Source organism: Rhinopithecus bieti, unplaced genomic scaffold (genome assembly GCF_001698545.2).
Source record: "Rhinopithecus bieti isolate Rb0 unplaced genomic scaffold, ASM169854v2 scaffold_39768, whole genome shotgun sequence".
NCBI lineage: Eukaryota > Metazoa > Chordata > Mammalia > Primates > Cercopithecidae > Rhinopithecus > Rhinopithecus bieti.
The window spans coordinates 17,754-39,777 of NW_016816278.1; the positions used below are offsets into that span (position 1 = coordinate 17,754).

The 22,024-nt window shown below is 38.6% G+C and overlaps 1 protein-coding gene across 1 annotated transcript in view; it reads left to right on the top strand.

Annotated features, from left to right (window-relative positions):
- The window catches only part of LOC108516992 (phosphate-regulating neutral endopeptidase-like), a gene marked incomplete at its 5' end in the record, with an annotated part of 75,022 nt that overhangs the window by 17,427 nt on the left and 35,571 nt on the right, over positions 1-22,024 (top strand). The window contains one exon of the mRNA XM_017854778.1: positions 19,953-20,007. Within this exon, the coding sequence (XP_017710267.1) occupies positions 19,953-20,007 (55 nt within the window). The remainder of the gene's footprint in view (positions 1-19,952; positions 20,008-22,024) is intronic.

Genomic DNA, 22,024 nt, shown 5'->3' on the forward strand with positions numbered 1-22,024 from the left:
ATATATTATTAATTATAATCACATTTACAATATTCTATTGGGAAATAGAAATCGTTTAGATTATTCACTTAAAAACGTTTTATTGTCTAATATTTGGTACATGTAAGTTATAAAGAATATATGAAAACATGACAAAATTAATATGTGCCTATGATGCCCTCACGCAATCAGGAACCATCCCTCCCACTAACCACAGAGGTAACAGTCTTCTGATTTGAGGGTTTATCATTTTTTTGTTGTTTTTTAAAATAAAACTTATATAGGTATCCCTAAACAATGTTGTTTATTTTACTTGTTTCTTAGTATAGTAAAATGGTACCTTACTGTATGCAATCTTAAACAACTGTGTTTTTTTAGTCAATATGTTTTTAGGATTTGTCTGTGTAGCATGTGATAGTAGGCTGTTTTCATGTTCACTGCTGTATAATATTTCATGACTGTACCCCCAAATTGTTTATTCTTCTATTGTCCAGCCTATGTGTCCCCACACCCAGGTTTTTGCTTATGAACAGTGCTGCTCTGCATATTCTTGTGACTGTCTCTTGAAACAAGTGTCTGAGAGTATACACCCAGGAATGGAATTGTTGGCTGACAGGAAGAAGTTATCTACCAGATAACATCAAATGTTTTCCAAAGCTGGTGTTCCAAAATACAGAAGTGTTTCTGTTGTTCCTCATTTTCATCAACTCTTGGCATTGGTAGACTTAATTTTCACCAGTCTAGCGAGTGTAAGAGATCAGCTCTTATGCAAGAAAAGCCAATGTTTCCACATCCACTTTAAAATGTCACTGAAGGCTTACTACTCCTTAGGGTACTTAAGTGTGTCTAACAATAGTTCCATCAGGGTTCGCCCCTGCTCAGCCTTTTTCTTGCCTGCGAAGGGCTAGTCCTATCAGAAGTTTACTGAGGAAGAAGCCATTTCAGGGTAAACCAATGGTTTCATGAAAGCTCATGGACACAGGGGTTTTTAACATGAACAATTTGAAACAGTATTGTAATTAAGAGATTCAAGCTGTTTCTGTTTTCCTAATGACCAGTGCTTGCTCTCCTTGTAAATTACATTCCCAGGCAAGATGACAAGGAATCTTTTGGGGGAGTTTTTTTTTTCCCCCTCTCTCCTTTCTGATTTTCCGGACTACAAATGAAGACAGGTGGAGTTTCTTCTTACACATTTCCCCACTGGGTTTCCTGGGACTTCCCCCACCCTACAACTGCCTTCTTTTCGCTTCACTGAAGAAGTGAAAACTTGAGGTGATTCTCTAAAATGAACATCTTTATTGATTAGGGGCTGATTCTGACAGCATGTGGCCATCTGTTTAATTGGGTTTTACATCTAAGATGTAACTATACTTAGTAACGTGATTTATGACAATTTCATTCAGTTCCCATTATCACTTTCTGATTTATGCCACTTAAATCTGCTTCTGCATGCAATAGAGACTTGAGTAGAAAATAGAAAAACCTGTATTTTTTTTTCTTTTCTTCAAATCCATGCCTTTGTGTGGAACCCTATGATTTGTGGCCATCTTTCAATGTTGGATTTTTACAGGGTGGTTACAACTTCTTATTTTTCTTCCCTTGTCAAGCTGGGTAGCAACGTCTCTAGACATGGAGCATAGTGTGAAATTATAATGATTTAAATCTGCTGTATGAGGAGTTATACTCAGTAGCTGTCATCAAATTTAATTATATTTGAATAAAGTGGTTAAAGAGGAAAACAAAGATCTGAGATGATTGGTGCTTAACCCTAACTTTGTGATAACTGTGACACTGATCTCGCTGCTTTTCAGAGGGGCAAGGTAAGAACATGAATGGGAGATCTAGTTTGTATGGCCTTAGTCGAGGTTTTTATCCTTCCAGACCCCTATTGTCCTGTCTGCCACATGTTGAGGCTATCTAGCCCATAGGGTTTAGGGGAGGATTTAATGAGATGAATTTGTAAAGTGCCAGCACATTGCCAAGCTCAGGGCTTGCATATCTAAACCTGGCATGCCAGGAATCCCTGCGATAACCATTGTGTCACAGGACAAACAGCAAAATATAAAGATTGGCAGGGGGGATTATTTCATACTTTTGCCCTCAAGAGATCTTAGGCCGGGCATGGTGGCTCATGCCTGTAATCCCAACACTTTGGGAGGCTGATGCAGGTGGATCACCTGAGGTTGGGGGTTCGAGACCAGCCTGGCCAACATGATGAAACCTCATCTCTATTAAAATATAAAAATTAGCCAGGCTCGGGAGGCTGAGGCAGGAGAATCACTTGAACCTAAAAGGCAGAGGTTGCAGTGAGCTGAGATTGCACCACTGCACTCCACCCTGGGCGACAGAGTAAGNCTCATGCCTGTAATCCCAACACTTTGGGAGGCTGATGCAGGTGGATCACCTGAGGTTGGGGTTCGAGACCAGCCTGGCCAACATGATGAAACCTCATCTCTATTAAAATATAAAATTAGCCAGGCTCGGGAGGCTGAGGCAGGAGAATCACTTGAACCTAAAAGGCAGAGGTTGCAGTGAGCTGAGATTGCACCACTGCACTCCACCCTGGGCGACAGAGTAAGACTCTGTCTCAAAAAAAAAAAAAGATATATATTCAAACAACATTTTTGAATATTAATAAGGCACAACCAGTTTGGAAAAGTGTTTGACAGTTTGTTGATATCTCCTATTACCCAGAAATTCCACTCCCAATAAAATAAGCAGATCTGTATGCCTACCAAAAGACATGTACAGGAGTGATCAGAGCAGCTTTATTCATAACAGCAAAAACCTGGAAAAAACCTAATGTCCATCAACAGAAGAGGTAAATAAGTTGTGGTATATTCTTATAATTGAATCTTATACAGCCACGAAAAAATGAACTATTCCACATTATAATATGTATGCATGCCACTGACTAAATGCTGAGTAAAAGAAGCCAGGTATAAGACTAAATACTGTTCTGTTTCATGTGTATAAAGTTCAGGCACAGGCAGATAAATCTATATGATAGAAGTAAAATAATGACTACCTTTGTTGGGGGTATTGACTGAGAGGAGGTGTGTGACACATTCTTTATCTTGATCTCAGAGGTGGTTACACAGGTGATACAAGAGTAAAAATTCACTCTGTTCTATCATTAAGATTTGTGTCTGGCTGGGTATGGTGGCTCATGCTTGTAATCCCAGCACTTTGGGAGGCCAAGGTGGGAGGATTGCTTTAACCCAGGAGTTTGAGACTAGCCTGGGCAATATAGCAAGACCCTGTGTCTACAAAAAAATAACAAAAATTAGCTGGGTATGGTGGCATGCGCTTGTAGTCCCAGCTACTCTGGAGGCTAAGGTGGGAGGATTGCTTGAGCCTAGGGGTTTGAGACTGCAGTGAGCTATGATTATGGCACTGTACTCCAGCCTGGGTGACAGAGCAAGATCCTGTCTTTAACAACAACAAAACTTTATGCTTTTACTGGATGTTAAGAGACACCGCAAAATAAATGGGAACACTGCTCCTTTTCTCCATAAAAATGTTTGGAACAGCATATAGTATGCATGGACATCTTGAGCTAATAATAGGTTGCCTCAGGCTAAGTCTCTAGAGGTATAGACCAGGGATTGGCAAACTTTTTCTGTAAATTTCCAGATAGTAATATTTTTGGCTTTGCAAGCCATACTGTCTTTGTTGTAATTTCTCAACTCTGCCATGGCAGCCATAGACAATTCATAAACCAGTGAGCCTGGCTGTGTTCCAGTAAAACTTTATTTACAAAACAGGTGGCAAGGCTGCAGTTTGCCAGCCCCTAGAGTAGCATGCTTTGAGAGAATGGGCTCCAGTGTGCCATTGAGGAGTGTCCTGACTCAGCTTCCATGGTTCTTTGGATCTATTCAGGTAGTGGTAGTGGTGGGAAGAGTGAACAGCTCATATTTGGTTTTCATTTCTACTAACATGGATTGATCTTTAGAAGAAAATTCATTGTAAGTATTCAATATCAATGAATATTTGAAAAGCACCTCATTTAAGTATTTAGTTTGTATTTTCGTACATCTCAAATCAAGTTAAAGAAGTATTTTAAACAGATAAGATCTTGGCTTGAAAACAAGCATGGCCTAAGGGCTAAAACCAATGATTTTATTATCTTTGCTGTTATACACAAGGGATTTTTTTTCCTCAGTTTAATCACAGATATTCTGCTAAAGAAGATAAGCCTTTGTCCAGAGGCTGGGCTTATGCTGGCATTGAATTATGGAATTAATCTGGAAATCAAACATAGATTTGTTTTGCTGTTAAGGAAATGTTTCAAACTGGGGGAATTTCTCATACTTCATTGGCTCTACCTGAAACCATAAAGTAAAAGCTAAGTTAGCAAATACTCACCTGTGGCTTCTGTTGGAATGTAATGAAATTAAATCTTTGAATCCACTTGATGTTCCATTTGGGGACATGGGAAAATAAGGCTAATATACAGAATTTGAGAGTAATCTTCCATTGTTTTTAGAGCTAGAAAGAAACTTAGTGGTCACCTCATCCAAATTTCTCATTACCTAAAAGAGATCCTGACATTCAGAGCAATTCTTAGTAATTTTTTTCCAGTTATTCACTTGATAAGGCCCCAGTGATTTTCACTTCCTGGTATTCATGCCCGTGTCTAGTCCCCTGCCACACTGAGTAAGGCTTACCACAGTAACTAATAGGATGCTATGGGAAATTCTAGACTACGACTTCTGAGGCTGGGTCATGTTTTCTGGATTGTTCACTCTGGAGGAAGTCAACCACCACATTGTGAGGGCATTCAGGGAGCTCACAGAGAGGTCCACATGTGAAGGAACTGGGGCCCCCTGCCCATTAGGAGCACCATGTGAGTGCACCATCTTGGAAGTAGATCCCCAGGACAGCCAAGCCTTCAGATGACTGTTGCCCAGGCTGACATCTTAGCTGCAACCTCCCGAGACACTGATATAGAACCACCCAAATAAGCTGTTTCCAAATTCCTGACCCAGAGAGATGGGGAGATAGTAACTGTATCTGGGGATGATTTGTTACACAGCAAGAGGTAACTAATATAGCTATTAGAGCATGCCCAGGTGCTAACTGAGTTTGGTAGGAGGGTATATAACATTGTGTGGTGTAGTGGTTAAGAGTGTGAGCTCTGAAGTATGACAGTTTGATTTTGAATCTTGACTTGGCCACTAATAACTTGCAACCTTGGGCAAGTTACTTAACATCTTTAAGCTTCAGTTTAATTATCGGTAAAATGGAGATAATAGTAGTAACCATCCTATAGGGTTGTTGTGAAGATTAAATGATACTATATATATAATATCTAATGTTATCTAGTATGACATTTTATAATCTAATATTAGATATACAATAATATATAATAATATATGTTAATTAACAATATAATACATTATATATTATAAATTATACCCAATAATATATAATATATATTTATATAATATATATCAATATGTAATATATAAGTATATTATTAAATTATATATAACTTATAATGTTATTATAATATTAACTACTTTAATCTAAATCCTATAGGATGGTTACTACTATTATATATGTATTATATGAATATAATCTTGGCTAGAGTATTGGTTTCATAGTAGGCACTCAATAAAACATTAGCTATTAGTCCTTGCTTTTGAGGAGCTGGAGAGGAGAGACTTGTTTACCAGGTATTAGAGACATCATGGTTGAGTGTGCAACAGAAGGTGTGCAATGCTTCTGGGAGCCACAGGGAGGGGCAGTTAAGCCTTGGGGAGTCAGATGGATTCCCAGATGAAACTGATGTTTGGATGGACTTCGGAGAGAAAAAAATTTCTCTGGGCAGACAAGTGAGATTAGGGCATTCATGGAAGAGCACTGTGTTTTGATGCAAAGGCAGCAGACATGGCGGAACATAGCACAGGAACAGGCTGTGAAGATGGCCACAAAGCTGGCACAGCTTACACTGGGTGGAAGAGACGCAAAGAATGATGGGAGATGATATGCAGAAGGAAGCTTTGTGGGTTGTGTCAAAGAATTGGCCAGAGAGAGCTAGTAGTTTTTGTTGGATGGAGGGCACAAATAACTTAAGTTTTACTTCTGTATTAGTTCTGTTTTCACACTGCTAGTAAAAGACATACCAAGACTGGGTATTTTATAAAGGAGAGGTTTAATGGACTCACAGTTCCACATAGCTGGGAGGCCTCACAATTATGGTGGAAGGAGAAGGAGCAGCAAAGGCATGTCTTACATGGTGGCAGGCAAGAGAGTGTATGCAGGGGAACTCCCATTTATAAAACCATCAGATCTCATGAGACTTATTCACTATCATGAGAACAGCATGGGAACAACCTGCCCCCATGATTTAATTACCTCCCACTGGGTCCCTCCCACAACATGTGGGAATTATGGGAGCTACAATTCAAGATGAGATTTGGGTGGGAACACATCCAAACCATATCAACTTCCTTAATCCTAGTATTAGAGATCATGGCCTGGAGAGGGACAGATGGCAGCCACTAAGACCAGTTAGGAGTTTTGCAAATGACTCAAGAGAAGGACGGGAATTTAAAAAGAAATTTAGGCGATGACAGGGGTGAGGAGGAGTAGGAAGTGGATAAATCAAATTCTAGGAGATGATTCTCAAATAACTGCATAATGATAATGCAGATAGCACAGTGATCCTCCCTTATCCATGGTTTTGCTTTTCATTGTTTCAGTTACCTAGGGGCAACCAAGTTCTGAAAATATTCAGTAGAAAATGCCAGAAGTAAACAGTTCCTAAGTTTTAAACTGTGTGCCATTCTGAGTAGCATGATGAAATCTCTTGCTGTCCAGCTCTGTGCCGTCTGGGACGTGAATCATCTCTTTGTCCAGTGTATCCATGCTGTATATGCTACTTGCCTGTTAGTCATTTAGTAGCTGTCTCAGTTATCAGATCAACTGTCACAGTGCTTGTGCCCAAGTAACCCTTATGTTACTTAAAAATGGCCCCAAAGCATAAGAGTAGTGATGCTGGCAATTCAGGCGTGCCAAAGAGAATCTTCCTTTCAGTGCGAAGGTGGAAGTTCTCCACTTAAGGAAATTTAAAAAGAAATCATATACTGAGGTTGCTAAGATCTACAGTAAGAACAAATCTTCTATACATGAAGTTGTGGAGGAAAAATAAATTTGTGCATCGTGTACGTGTGTGTATTGGTTTGGTACTATCTGAGGTTTCAGGTGTCCACCAGGGGTCTTGGAACATATCCCCCAAGGACAAGGCAGGGACTACTGTAATTTTCTAACTTTTCCACTAGGGCTTTACAAGACTTCCATCAAATAGAGATTATAACTGTTCTGTGCAGCTACACTTTGCTGAGAAACCATTAATATGCCAAGCATTTTGCCAGGTGCTTTAATGTATGTTATCTCTAATCTTCACAGTAGTTCTATAAACTTGGCATTATAGGCTCATTTTACAGAAGAAGAAACTGAAGCTCAGAGAGGTGATGTAACTTGCAAAAGACTGCACAACTAGCAAATTGCAGAACTGAGAGTATAACCCAGCTTATCTGATTGCATCCTGTTTATCGTCACACTACACTGTTCAAAACTGGATAGGAAATGTGAGAATTACAGTCATGCGATAGGCTAGGTGCAGTGGCTCACGCCTGTAATCCCAGCACTTTGGGAGGCTGAGGTGGGTGGATCACTTGAGGCCAGGAGTTCAAGACCAGCCTGGCCAACATAATGAAACCCCGTCTCTACTAAAAATACAAACGTTAGCTGAGCATGGTGGCCAGTGCCTGTAATCCCAGCTACTCAGGAGGCTGAGGCATGAGAATCACTTGAACCTAGGAGGTGGGGGTTGCAGTGAGCTGAGATCGTGCCACCGTACTCCAGTCTGGGTGACAGAATGGGACTCTGTCTCAAAAAAATAAATAAATAAAAAATAAATAAAATAAAAAATAGCTATGAGATGATATACATGAACACACTCTGAAAAGGTTAAGGGTATGATATAAATGTGTTAGAATTATCATTATTATATCATCCCCTCACCCATGCTGCTCTTTCACTAGTTGGGGGATTGTTTCTCTTCTGGTATGGAAACAAGATATTATAGAATGTAGGGCAGCCAGGAGGTGAGAGAAGTTCAGATGGTCCCCAAGTCCTACTGATTTCATGTCCAAAAGGGCAGTGGCATCGAGCAGTTCATTATTGCCTCTTCTAAGAGGGCTGTTCTCTGCAAGCTTTTTGGCTAAGCCTGTGATCTCCTTGGGTCTTTAGCTTATGGGAAGAGTAGAGGAGGGGTTATTCCATAAGCTAGCTTAAAAGGAGTATTTAGATATACTCCCCCAAAAGGCTTTACTTTCCAAAATTTACACTGAGATTTTAAAAGTTTTGTTAAGTGAAGTCACGAACAAACTTCGAATAGTTTGCGAAATTGGCAGATGATGCACTTAGCAAGGTTGTGGAACACCCGCAACAACTTTTTTTTGTTTTTGTCTTTGTGACGGAGTCTCACTCTGTAACCCAGGCTGGAGTGCAATGGCGCGATCTTGGCTCACTGCAACCTCCGCCTCCTGGGTTCAAGTGATTCCCCTGCCTCAGCCTCCTGAGAAGGTGGAACTACAGGCGCTCACCACCATGTCTGGCTATTTTTTTAAAATATATATTTTTAGTAGAGACAGGATTTTGCCATGTTGTCCAGGTTGGTCTCAAACTCTTGACCTCAAGTGATCTACCTGCCTCGGCCTCCCAAAGTTCTGGGATTGCAGGCGTGAGCCACCATGCCCAGCCCTGCTACACCTATTTTAAGGCATTCTTGTCCTGGTCTAGTTGAGGAATTTGGAGGTCCTGATACAGCCCCCCAGTTTCTGAAGCCTAACCAAGGAGGCTTCTGAGAATGGTGTTCTGTATAGTATCACGGGAGGACAAAGTTGGCCTCATCTGGAAAGCTCTGCAGTCTCATGGGATTCCTGTTACCATGGTGAGTTCCAGAACCAATGCCTGTAAGGATGCAATTTGCCACTTATAGGGTATTTATAAATGCCGTTTTCAGACACAGTGCACTGGGCAGGTTGGCTGCAGGGCTGGTAGTAGGAAAGCATGAAATGATTATCAGAGTCACCCTGATTAAAGACAGGGTGTGAGTGGGGCCTGTCACAAGTAAGCCAGGGTGAGGTGAGCATAGGAACCTAAAAACCAGCCATGGGAACAGGAGACAGGATGTCATGGAGAAATCTCATTAATTGACCTTGATGGTCACAATCTCATTTGTCTTCTCTTTAAAAAATAAATTGTCTTTTACCCTTATTACAAAAGTAGTTCATAATTATTGTAGAAAATCTAGAAAATTTTAGGTGAACTAAAAAAATTTAAAAAGTTAATATCATTTAAAGGTAGTCATGGTTAATACTTTTGTTGAATACCACTGAAATGTACGTTTATCTACAAATGTTTTACAGTTTAACTACGGACTCATCCAATAGTACTACTTTTTCCCCACTGAACATTGTAACATGAATATTTTTTTCCATTTAGTACATATTCTAAGTCATCGAGTGTAGTGTTCAACTGAGAAAACACCTTACTTAATTACTTCCTAATGGACATTTCGGCTGTTTCCCTATTGTTAACATTCTGTATTGATAAGTTTTGTGACTTTTTGTATAAATCTGAGACCATTTCTTTAGAGTAAATTCCTAAAAGTGGAGGATTTCCTGTATCAAATGGTGTGTCCCATTTGAGGGTTTTGAAATGCGTCTTACCCAACTTCTCTCAAGAAAGTGGTACAAATTTGTATTACCACTAACAACAGATGAGATGGTTTAAACTTTAATGAGTTGCATCTTAAAGATACTGTTGGAGGAAATGAATAGAGAGACTTAGTTTTTTGTCTAATTGATATGGGGAAAATGTTAGTCACATTTCATTCTTGAGACTATTATTGCATAACCAGATACCGTTCAGTGAACCCACATAAGCATTTGTCAAGTACCTACCATGCTCCCAGGACTGGGCTGAATATCCCTGCTGCTAGTGTTAGTTTCAAATACTTAGTACAGCAATCAATAAATGAGAGGACCTGCTGGAATATAAGTAGAATATGAGACACTGAGCTTCATAGTGGAAGGAAATTAGTGTTTTCTTTGCCAGATGTTGAACTATAGCAGTGGTTTTCAAAATGTGGTCCCTGGATCATCAGCATCCCTTGTGATAGATGGGCATTCTCTGGCCCTACCTACTGAATCAGAGACTCTGGGATTTGGGCCCAGCAATTTATGTTTTAACAAGATCTTAACTACCAAACTTCTGCAAGATGCCAAAGATTGAGAACCACTGAGCTATAAAAATGCAGCAAAGGCAGAAGAGGTCAGACTTGTTGGGTATAGGTGGGGTGACTAACTTCTGGTTTGCCTGGGACCATCCCAGTTTTAGCACAGAAAGTCTCGCATCCCAGGAGCCCCTTCTGTCCCAGCTAGATGGGGATGGTTGGTCACCCTGGTAAAGGGTGGCAGGGGTGAAGGAAGGCTCTCTTCATTGCAGCCTAAAGGTAATTATGGCAGAAAAAGAATAGAAGGGCCAGCAGAGAAGGTTTCAAGATGGAGGGCAGATTTCAGAAGCTGCTTTCTGCTTGTCAGCTCTATGCTGATAGATGTGGTGGCAGGAGGTTACCTGCAGGAAGCCAGCAGATGGCTAAGGCATCTTGCTGAATCCCTTGACAGGAGTCACAGCTGTTAGAACTTGATACTTTCTGGAAAGGGGAAGGTTGGCATTCACCAAACTACTGCAAGATGCCAACTTGAAAAAAAATCCATGATTAATCTTAGCAGTGATGACAATGAAATCATTTTACAGCAAAAACCATAACCAAAAGTGCTTTGTAATTGCAGCAATTTCCATGTCCTGACTGATGGCATCAGATTCTAGAATGGTGTCCAGCTTATCTGCTTACAAGAACTAATCCTGAATAAGATGTAACATTCATTCTTAGAGTAAGCATTCATCCTGGATTTTCTAAAGCAGGTGCAATTTAAACTCTTTTTGTTCTTTACTACAGTCATAATGTATAAGGCATGTAAAGTTTCAGTTTTGAAAGTACAGTGTACAAAATTGTAATAAAAGTAATCATATGTTACATTGTTACATGCATGGTGTTGATGACAGAAAGACAGGAGGGCCGATTTATAGATCACTTAAACATACAAAATTCCTTATTTTTCCTAAATCAACAGTTCTGAACCTGTTTTCATAGTCCAATTACCTGGGGAGCTTTTAAAAAATGCTTGTGTTCAGGGTTCCATCCCAGAGATTGTGACTTAATAGGTTTGAAGCAGGGGCTTGGACATAGATATTAAAACAAACAAACAAACAAAATTCCCCAGGTGATACGCATTTGGGGTTGAGAACACTGTACTTACCCTGACATAAACCAATGGGTCCCAACTTTAGCATGTACCAGAATGGCCTGAAGTGCTATTCAGTAGGTCTGGGGAGGTGGGAGTGCAAACATTTGCATCTCTAAGGAGTGCCCTCGTGATGCTGATGCTGCTGGTCTGCAGACCAAGATTTGAGCACCAGTTTCCTAAACTATTCATACTCCAAACCCCAAATAATCGTACAAACCACATCTATCACCCATTAGCTAGACATGTGAATAAATAACTCCCTCTCAAAACATTTCTGCACATCTACTCCCACATATCCGGTATTTTTTTTCTCTACTGAGTTTAAAACATATTTCAATTAAAAAGCATATTTTAGAAAGCTTGGTATAGGTTTACCTTCCTCTTTAGGTCTTGCAAAATAGGATTATTTGTCTAGTGGTATCCTTTCTCCCCCACTAGATTGTAGGTTCTTTGAGGACATTTGTATGTTCAAAGCTTGCCCATGTGGCTTGGAACATCATAGGTGCTCAGTAAATGTTAGTAGTCAATGGTTATGCATAGAAATTGCATCATCATAACCAACCCTACTATTCCCAATAGTTTTTATAATGGGATTTAAATAGACTGACACTCCAAAATTAGGATCATAAAATACATTCACTTAGTGAAGTGGATGCTATTGCACAGGACAAGTAAAGAAGTGAGCAGAAGGTAACTACAAGTGAATTTCACCAAGAAGTACAATAATGTAGATAAGATGATATATCAGCAGTAGCTCTGAAGTGTGGACTGATACATAGAGTAGTTTAGTAATACAAGCACACACTTAAGGCTTTTGAAAAAAAAAAACTGTCACAACTTGTGCTAAAGCCACATTCATACATCCAAAAATCCACGCAAACGACCAAATATCCCATTGTTTGACAAAACTAATAATGCAATAGAATGTATTGACATAGTCCATCCCTTAACAAAACTATCACAAACATCCGCACTGAAAGAAAACAGATACAGGTACACACTTAATGAAAAACCCAAGTATATTTCTGGAGAAAGCAGCTACGGCAAATATGGAAACAGATTTAGTTCAATAAATAGCTGAATGTGTATGCTGGTCCACAAATCCTCAAGCCCATTTAATTTTCCTTTGGAATTTTCCCTTGGTCACCTTTTTTTGGACTTAATTTACTTTGTCATTTGCCCCTGGCTCTGTCACTTCTGTACCAGAGGCTGCTGGAGGGATCCTAAATGAAAAAAATCAATAATGCTAATTCCTTCAGAGGAGTCAAAAGAGATGTTGAATTTAAGAATGAAATGCTCCTAAAGGTAGATGAGTTCAAGTTGTCTTGCATTGTGTTACTATACTTAAAAAAGTTTGCTGTAGAGAAAGGGAAAAAGCACATGGTCTGGGTTTCTGAAGACCTGGCAATGAAAGTTGGAGGCTTCCTATTTTGTAAAATCTGACCAAACATGGAAATAACAGGAAAAGATGTCTGAGTCTGGTTCACAGTTATCTAACATCATCAGCATTTGTAAGGGTTAATATTAAAAAAATAAAAAACTTCCAAATAACGTAAAATTTTGGAAGGTAATGTTTTAAAAATATTTTCTGCATAACTTTTCTGAACCATACACTTATGAATATGGAACTTAAATTTAATGCTGCAGTAAAGTGAAAGCAACAACGAATGTAGGGAAACTGGATTAAATTAGTTCAATATTCTCCAGGCCAAAGGCCTTTGATCAATATTTTGTCTAATTTTCTCTTTCCAGCATATATCACAAACATAAAAGGAAGAATATTCCACTTTGACTGGGGTCAGCTGGGAGGGCTTAGAGGATGCAGGATTGATGGAATTTGCATAAAACTGGGCAGGACTTTTTAGCTTGTTAATATCTGTATTGCGATTGAAAGTTTATTGGAAAAATGTGCTGATCTCAAAACTACACTAGTTCTGCCATGACAGCAAGAGAGTGGAACCAACAAATTCTTTCATCTAGAAAGAAAATGAAAACCAGAGCTTGAATAATGGAATGTATCTCAGATCTGGTACTGAATGTGGAAAATTCGAGAAGTAATACATTGGTACTACTAATAGTATCATGTACGGTTTTAAACTTTGGCTAACAAAATGTACTCATAATGAAAGGTAATGCTTCAACCCCAGTCATCCGTCTGAGTTTCACAAGATACAGAATCAGTTCATTCAACAAGTATTTATTGAGTGCTTACCATGAACCAGGTATTGTTCTAGCTCTGAAGATACCACCATTAAAGAATAGTAAAAAATAAAAATCCCTTTTGTCATGGATCTTGCATTCTAGTCAGGGAAAGACAGAAAATGCATACAAAGTAAGTCAAATGTAAAGTATCTTACATGGTGGTTAAGTGTTATGATGAGTTACAAAGCAGGAAAGTGGGTAGGATAACATCCTGCCCCTTAAAAAAGCACTAGGGAAGGCGTTAATGAAAAGATGATCTTAGCCTACATACCTGAAGCGAGCCATACAGATAGTGGCGGAAAGTAGGTTCTAGGTTAGGGGAAGAGAGGGGTAGGGCAAAAGGAAGATTATTCCTTTTTTTCCACGTCCCTCTATCCAGTGTGAATTTGCTAGGCCTAAGTATATTTATTTATTTGTTTTATTGAGGTTTGAGCTGTGGAATAATGGGCTACATTTGTTTTCTTCTCTATACTAGTTTGTACTAAAAAAACTCTAATTAATGCAGCTGACAATAATGTGTACTGAAACCCGGACACATTGAGGCATTTAACTTTTCTGGGAAAGCTGTAGCTACCGTCGGCGTATGATTTATGACTATAAAAGTCAAATAGTTGAACCTGGGGTAGTCACCCAGTGAATGCGATTGGTTCTTTGGCAATTGTGTCCTAAACAAAAGCACTCTGTCTTTTATGGTCAGCATTTTGCTAAGCTCCAACTAGGTTACTCCACATTTACTGATAGGAGAATTGTAATGAGAAACACCAGTAAAAATGAGAGGTTGACCCCAGTAGAAAACCAAAAGCAGGTTCTTGTGGCTTTCCCAGGTGCAGATTTGAAAGAGACACTATTACTAATAAATAAGTAATTAGGTTATTACAAAGACCAATATTTTCTTTTGTCAGAATTTTAATCACTGAAATGGTATAACCACAGTTTGTATTTTTGCCTGAAATAGGAGTGGAATTTGCTGGTGTTAACAAATGCAAGAACAAAATAATACTATGTAAGCTTAGTTAACTGTTTTTCAATAGCCTTTAGAAGAATTTTCTATAATACACACATACTTTTTTTTTGAGATGCTAAAATAAATTTTAATAATTGTTTGTCACATAACATACTGTGTAGCTATTTGATGAAATCTACCGCTGTGTAATAATTATTAAAGTAAGTCTTGTATGATAAGAATATATTAGTTTTTTGGGTACAATTTCCATGAAAATACGTAAATGAGAAAACAAATAACTAAAATAAGAAACAGGAGGTTTTTTATACATACTGTTGTCATCATATGAAATTACTCTGTTAACTAAATTAACCTGACATTGTCACCCTTAAAAGCAAAATCTAAACAAAACTAATTCTCAAATTTATTTATTTTAATTTTAGTAATATATTTTATTTAACCCAATATATCCAAAATATTTTCATTCTAATATGTAATCAATATACAAAAATTATTAAAGAGATGTTTTACATTCTTTTTTCATACTAAGGCTTGAAAATCCAGGGGGTATTTTATTTATTTATATTTATTATACTTTAAGTTCTAGGGTACATGTGCACAACATGCAGGTTTGTTACATAGGTATACATGTGCCATGTTGGTTTGCTGCACCCATCAACTTGTCATTTACATTAGGTATTTCTCCTAATGCTATCCCTCCCCCAGCCCCCCAACCTCCGACAGGCCCCTATGTACACACACACTTATTTCTAAAAGAATTAATTTTAATTACACAAGCTGATTATCTTTGGATAATCAAATTTAAAACATGACATTTATGTGTAGAGCCCTTTTTATCAGCCACCACCCCAAATCCTGATTTTCTTCAAAAGGTAACCACTGTGATCACTTTGATATGTATTTTATGACTTTTAAAGAATTTACATATGTATACACATATACACACAATACATGTATATGCTCACACTGGTAGGATAGTTATGTAAGAAAATAAATGGTATTTATATATCTATATCTGTACCTTTATGCCAACAACATGTCTTGGGGGTTATTTCCCATGCTGGAATATTAAGACCTACCTCTTTCTTTTCACTTACTGCATAGCAGTCCACAATATGGTTATACCATAATTAATTGCTATCTTATTTGGACATTTAGCTTGTTGCACACTTCTCAACTACAAGCCATGCAGCAATGAACTCTGTAGTGCCCTTGTGCAAGTGATTGGGCAGTGGTTTTCACTGTGGCACCCAGACCAGCAGCATGTGCATCACCTGGGAACTTGTTAGATACAAATTCTTAGCCCTACCCTAGACTTACTGACTCATAAACTGAGGGTGGGGTCCAGCAATCTGTAGTTTAACAAACCCTCCGGTGAATCTGATGCATTATAAAATTTGAAAACCACTGGCAGGTATGTCTGTATATACAGACATACATCTGTGGATACAGTCAGTTCTATAATGTAACATATGTGTTCTTAAACACCACTGTGCTATGCAAAAGTATGTACTAAAAGGCCACAGGGCTTATGAGAAAAATGAGGTTGGGGCACAACAGTTAAAAACTTTATCAGTGACACATTAAAAACAAAAGCTGGGAGCCCATTAAAAATGATAGCGCGGTTTTATACATGTTAAATGGGTAAATACACAAATGCTACAGTAAATATGGCACCTTCCCTTGAAAAGACCAGAAGTTTGCTTGTGTAAGTTGGTATTGGAGGGGTTGTCCCCTGTGAGTTTTTGGGTAGTGGCGGAAGGAGGGTTATATGAAATTGGAAGGTAAGTTGGTTTAACACCAGATGTGGTGAGTGTGGCTCCTACCCCACGTGGTGAACTGAGGCAGTTGGTCATGTTGAGGTGTGTGCGTGTGTGCATTTTGTGTATTCCTATATGGCTCAGTCCATTTGGGTGCCGTTTTCTGCTTTTCCCTAGCATGTCTTGTGGATAAGCAAATGTGAAATTGGAGTTATGTTCAAATTTTCCCACAATGTATCAATTTCCTTGGAATAAATTTGCCTTTTCAATACAGGTGTCATAGCTGTATGTATGGATGCTGACTCTTTTGCATACATTACACAAAATAACTCCACACACTGTACTGAATGCTGTTTTTCACTTAATATTTCTTAGAGCTTTTTCCGTATCACCACATAGTTACTCATTTTTTTAAATGGCATTTAAAGCATTACGAGATGACTCATTTGATCTCCAAAATGCAACAACCTACACTCCCATCAACATGCTTCCTACACTTTGGCCAATATGACCTATTATCACATTTATTAACTTTCGCCAACCACTAGTTAAATGTCTCTCTCCTTCCTCTCCCGCCCTCTCCTCCCTCTCTCTTCTCCCCCACCTCCACAGAGACATTTACATTGTGAGGAATGCCTCTCATAAGTACACTGATAGAAAAAGAACTTTAAAAGTGTGAAACAGGTGGCGAGGTGGTGTTGAAATGCTAAAAAAAAAAAAAAAAAAAAAAAAAAAAAAAAATGGATATGAAAGAAAACATAAAAACCTATTAAAAAGGCAGAGAAAAGGAATTTCCTTTCTACTTATTTTTCACTTCCACCTTTGCTAAATATATCTTATCCACTTTATGAGATAAGATATTGAGTTGACCCTGTAGGGATTCCATCTGTCACTCTAGCTGGTTGACGTCTCCAAAAATGCAGCTTACACTATTAATCCATTCACTTCAGCAAAACATGTCTAAGGGCATCAGATTCTTCTATTTATCAGTATTGGGTTCCTTGGCCCCAACAAGCTCAGCAGATACAGCTGAACAGAGTGATGTGATGGCTTCAGCTCTTGAGTCTGGGGCTTCTAACAGCAAAAGTGACAGAAATAGTGGCTCATGCAGGTGTCAGATGTTTTCCTGTAAAGAGGTTGGCAATGGATGTAAATGCTTCCAGCTGAGCACATTACCAGGCAGGATGAGCCATAATGATTTAATAATGAAATCACATTGGTTTATGATCATTGTTCTTATTAGGAAATATTGCTTTTTGATGATTTATTATGTGAAACTGAGTTTTCATATAAACACTGTGATTTGCATTTATATGTAATATATATTTGCATATATATATATCTGAGTCAGAATGACTTACTAAAAGTAATCACCAAAAAAAAAAAGAGGATGCAATATTGATGTAAATATGCCAAAAATATTTAAGGAAATGTAGAAATTATGAAGATTATTATGATGTTGCCGCTTCAAAATAATATTAGATGCATTTTCCTTTATGTGAAAATGGCAGAGAACTAGTAGCCGGAACAATCTCTGTTTTGCAATTAGGCTTTTGCACCTTGAAATCACAAACTATGACATTATTAATAAAATATAAAGAATATATATGAGGGTTATATAGAACCACCATTTCCCTTCTAAATTAAGGACTTGCTTTCCTGTCCTCATTTCTCCTCATGTGTGGAGAAATGGAGAGAGAGAAAATGGAGGAGAGAGAGAAAGAAGAGAGAGGAAGAACATTTTGACTTATAAAAGAGCTTTCAGTCTCATAGGGCCTAGAAGAGTTGCTCTGGAGCAGTGAAGGACACTATAGAAGGCTTCTTTCCCTCTCTTTGGTCATGATTCTTTGCTCTATCAGCTGTGATGACTTGTAAGTACAGTTCCTAAGATCAACCCAGGGTGCAAAATTTAGTGGTGAGTTGCAAGGGCAAAGCAAAGCATGTCTCTCACTCATCTGCACTCAATATCAGGTACATAATTTGGGAAGCCCAGTGCAAAATAAAAATGTGGGGCCTCTTGTTCCAAAAGCAGGAAAAAATGCCATTGAGGGTGCTAAAATATAAAGCCTTGCCCTATCTTTCATGGCTTTTCTCTTTCAACTTGTCATGGTATTGTTTTATTTGCTATTCAATGCTACTATAAGAAAAATTAAAGACGTAAGTCATTAGCATGAGTGTTACTTTTCATCTCAATATTGTGCAATGTCAGTTTTAAATGCAAACATAAGAGCATTTAACTTGTACGTGGAATCACCAAAATTACAGAGTTTGTATTTTGTAGCTTGTATGTGCATATGTATTTTGTTCTTACCAGCATGGAGGAAATGCTGAACAAAACTCAACTGTTTTTATTTCACTTCTTAATACATGTTCATTCTACCAATACTCTCTACCTTTGGTTTACTGATGAGTAAGGAAGGATTAAAAGGAAAAGAAACTATAGGTTATTGTATAAGGCTGTTCTCACACTGCTAATAAAGACATACCTGAGGCTGGGTAATTTATAAAGGAAAGATGTTTAGTGGACTTACAGTTCCACATGGCTGAGGAGGCCTCACAATTATTGTGGAAGGTAAAAGAGGAGCAAAGTCATGTCTTACATGGTGGCAGGCAAGAGAACTTGTGCAGGGGAACTCCCCTATATAAAACTACTGGATCTCATGAGACTTATTCACTACCATGAGAACAGGATGGGGGAAACTACTCCCATGATTCAGTTATCTCCACCTGGCCCCACCCTTCACACATGGGGATTATTACAATTCAAGGTGAGATTTGAGTGGGGACACAGCCAAACCATATAATTCACCTTTTCTCTGTCCTTTTATGTCATCATTTTCAGTGTAGGTGTTTGGCCAATACAGGGAAGTAACAGGTATAAGAAAGGTTATGACAGGATTCCTTGGACATTCATGTTTCTTAGAATGCCACTACCTTCTTTTGGTCATTGAAGCAAATTCTGGTTCGAATGGAAAGTATGGCCTCTTAGGGCTATCAGAGCTTACTCAGTTCTAGATGTATCATATTTACCTTGTATTTGTTTGGCAACTCACTAAACTCCTACGCACTGTGGGCCTGATGGAGTCCTGTGCTCCTGGGGCATTGTGAATGCTGTGTGAAAAATGGGGCTCCTAGGAACAGCAGACACATATTGTGCACATTTTCTCTGCTCACACACACATGTTCCATTGTCTCCTCGGGCTCCACTAAAAAAATACAAGTTCAAAGATAAAATCATTATGAATTTCAAGACAGTGGCAGGAGAGGATTAAACTAAGTGCAGAACCCTTTTCTGTGTGGGGCCTGTGTGACTACACAGGTTGCACACCCACAGAGCCAGCTCTTTCTGTATCAGGCAAAGCTGCTGGACAGCCTGAAGCCTCATGAGCATGCCATGTATGAAGGAGCCCAGCTCACAGCAGGCTAGACATTGCCAATAGTGTACCAGTGCAAAATGGTTTCCCTGAAACCATTTAATACACTTATTTCAAACTCAGTTGAATTGATATCATTGAGACAGCTAGATCTCTTAGAGTGCTCCCAGTGCCAGGAGGAGTGCCTTTCAGATGGGTCTTTGAAACCTCAATGTTATAGCTAGAACCAGGTACTCATCATTGAATCACTCTCTCTATATCACTTAACATTTTTTCTTTCTCATAGGATTTCCAGCAGGAGAGCTCCAGAAGCCTTTCTTTTGGGGAACAGAATATCCTCGGTGAGTAAATGAGTAAAGAAACCAGTTACTGACCAATTGGGAAGAACATGTTGCTTTGGTAGAGGACAGAAGAAACAAAGTCAATGGTTATTCAGCAGAAAGATGCCATGGAATCTGGCATGGGTCGGCTGTACTCTTTTTGGGTATTTGTTTTCTGATCCTTATTACCAGGGTGTATGACTGGACAGGAAGGCCAACTTACACATAGGTGGCTTTCATTTTTATGCATTTATTCTCTTACCCATTAACTCATACTACCAGCATTTGGACATTGAAGGATTGTTGGGATTTGAATTGATGGGATGAGTCTAAAACCATTCCAGATAGAAGAAACAATGTGAGATAAGGAGGAAAAAGTGTTTCTATAATGGCAGAGTCTAGTTTGGCTAGCCTAAATGGTATATGAAAGGACGTAGTGGAAAAGAAGATTGAGGTTTGATATTGGAGGGCTCCGCATGTCAGGTAAGGAGCTTGGATACTAATAGGCAATAGAAAATGTTGAAAGTTTTGAGCAAGTTAGATAATTGAATTTATCTTTAGAAACATAACCTGTGTAGCTACAGAATAAGTCAAAATTGGTAGTGTATGGACTTAGGGATACCAGTTTAAAGGTCATTTTAATACCAACAGATTGTAGACTCATGTAATTCACAATTTCCATACATAGTAGAGATTCTGATAATGTCAATAATTTCACCATTTTTATTATATACTTTTTACTTGCTCTGGTGTTTTAATTCATGGAAAATTTTAGTCTTGATTCTGTAAGTTGAGTGAGTCGCTTATGTTTTGGTTTGGATATATGACAATTTAAAAATAATTATGTAGGTTTAAATGATATAGATTTCCATAAATACATCAATAAGAGAGATATGTTGGCAATGTTTTCATTTGGGCTTTGGGCTTTCCCAGTAGCAGACCTTGTGATAAGTATTCAAGTGCAATTAGTTCTTTTGGGAGGTGGTACAAGGAAACACCAGCAGGGGAGTGGAGAATTGAGACAGTGAGAGAAACAAGCCAAATGAATTGTGTCCTATGAGTCTTTCATGGCTGCCAAAATGAATTACTACAAACTTAGTGGCTTAAAATGACATAAACTTATAAGCTTATAGTTCTGTAGGTCAGAAGTCCAAACTGGTTCTCACTGGGCTAAAATCAAGGTGTCAGCAGGGCTACATTCCTTTCTGGAAGCTCTAGAGATAAACCTGTTTTCTTGCCTTTTCTAGCTTCTAGAGGGGGGCCCACATTCCTTGGCTCATGACCTCGTCCTCCATCTTTAAAGTTCCATAGTCACATCTCCTTCTGACTCATCTTCTGTCTCTCCCTTCTACTTATAAGGACCCTTGTGATTACATTGGGACCATTCAGATAATTCAGGATAATATTCCTGTTTTAAGGTCAACTGATTAGCAAACTTAATTCCATCTGCAGCTTTAATTGCCCTTTATTGTGTAACATAACATATTCACAGGTTCCAAAGATTAGCATATGGACATCTTTTGTAGGCCATTATTTCACCTACCACATGTATGTTACAAAGTCAGTTATCACCATGGGCAACTGGAGCTCAATCTTGCTGGGAAACTGTAAAACATGCTTCAGAGTGATCCCACCTCAGGCACATGGGAGCTGGGGTATTTATCTATCCTCCAACTCACCTTCCATCATTGATTGAGGACTCCTACCAGGGGTACCTGGCAGTGCCCATCCTAGGCCAAGAGGGCTCTAGTGGCTGGAGAAAGTCCTTAGGCCACTAGTTTTAGGTGCTGACATTTGAAGGCTGTCAGATTGGTGTGCTCAAAAATAGGGCTAAGAGGACATGGGCAGTCATTGATAAAGCTTACTACAGGGAAGCACCATTGTTAGAATAAACAAAAATTCCAGGTTCTTATTTAACCAAATCTATTAATAATATCCCAGGCCTCAGCTGCATAGTTTTCTTTGGTGTTCAGATGTTTGGAATCAATTTGTCCTGCTTTTAAGTTTAGAAATATATATATATATTTATATATATTAT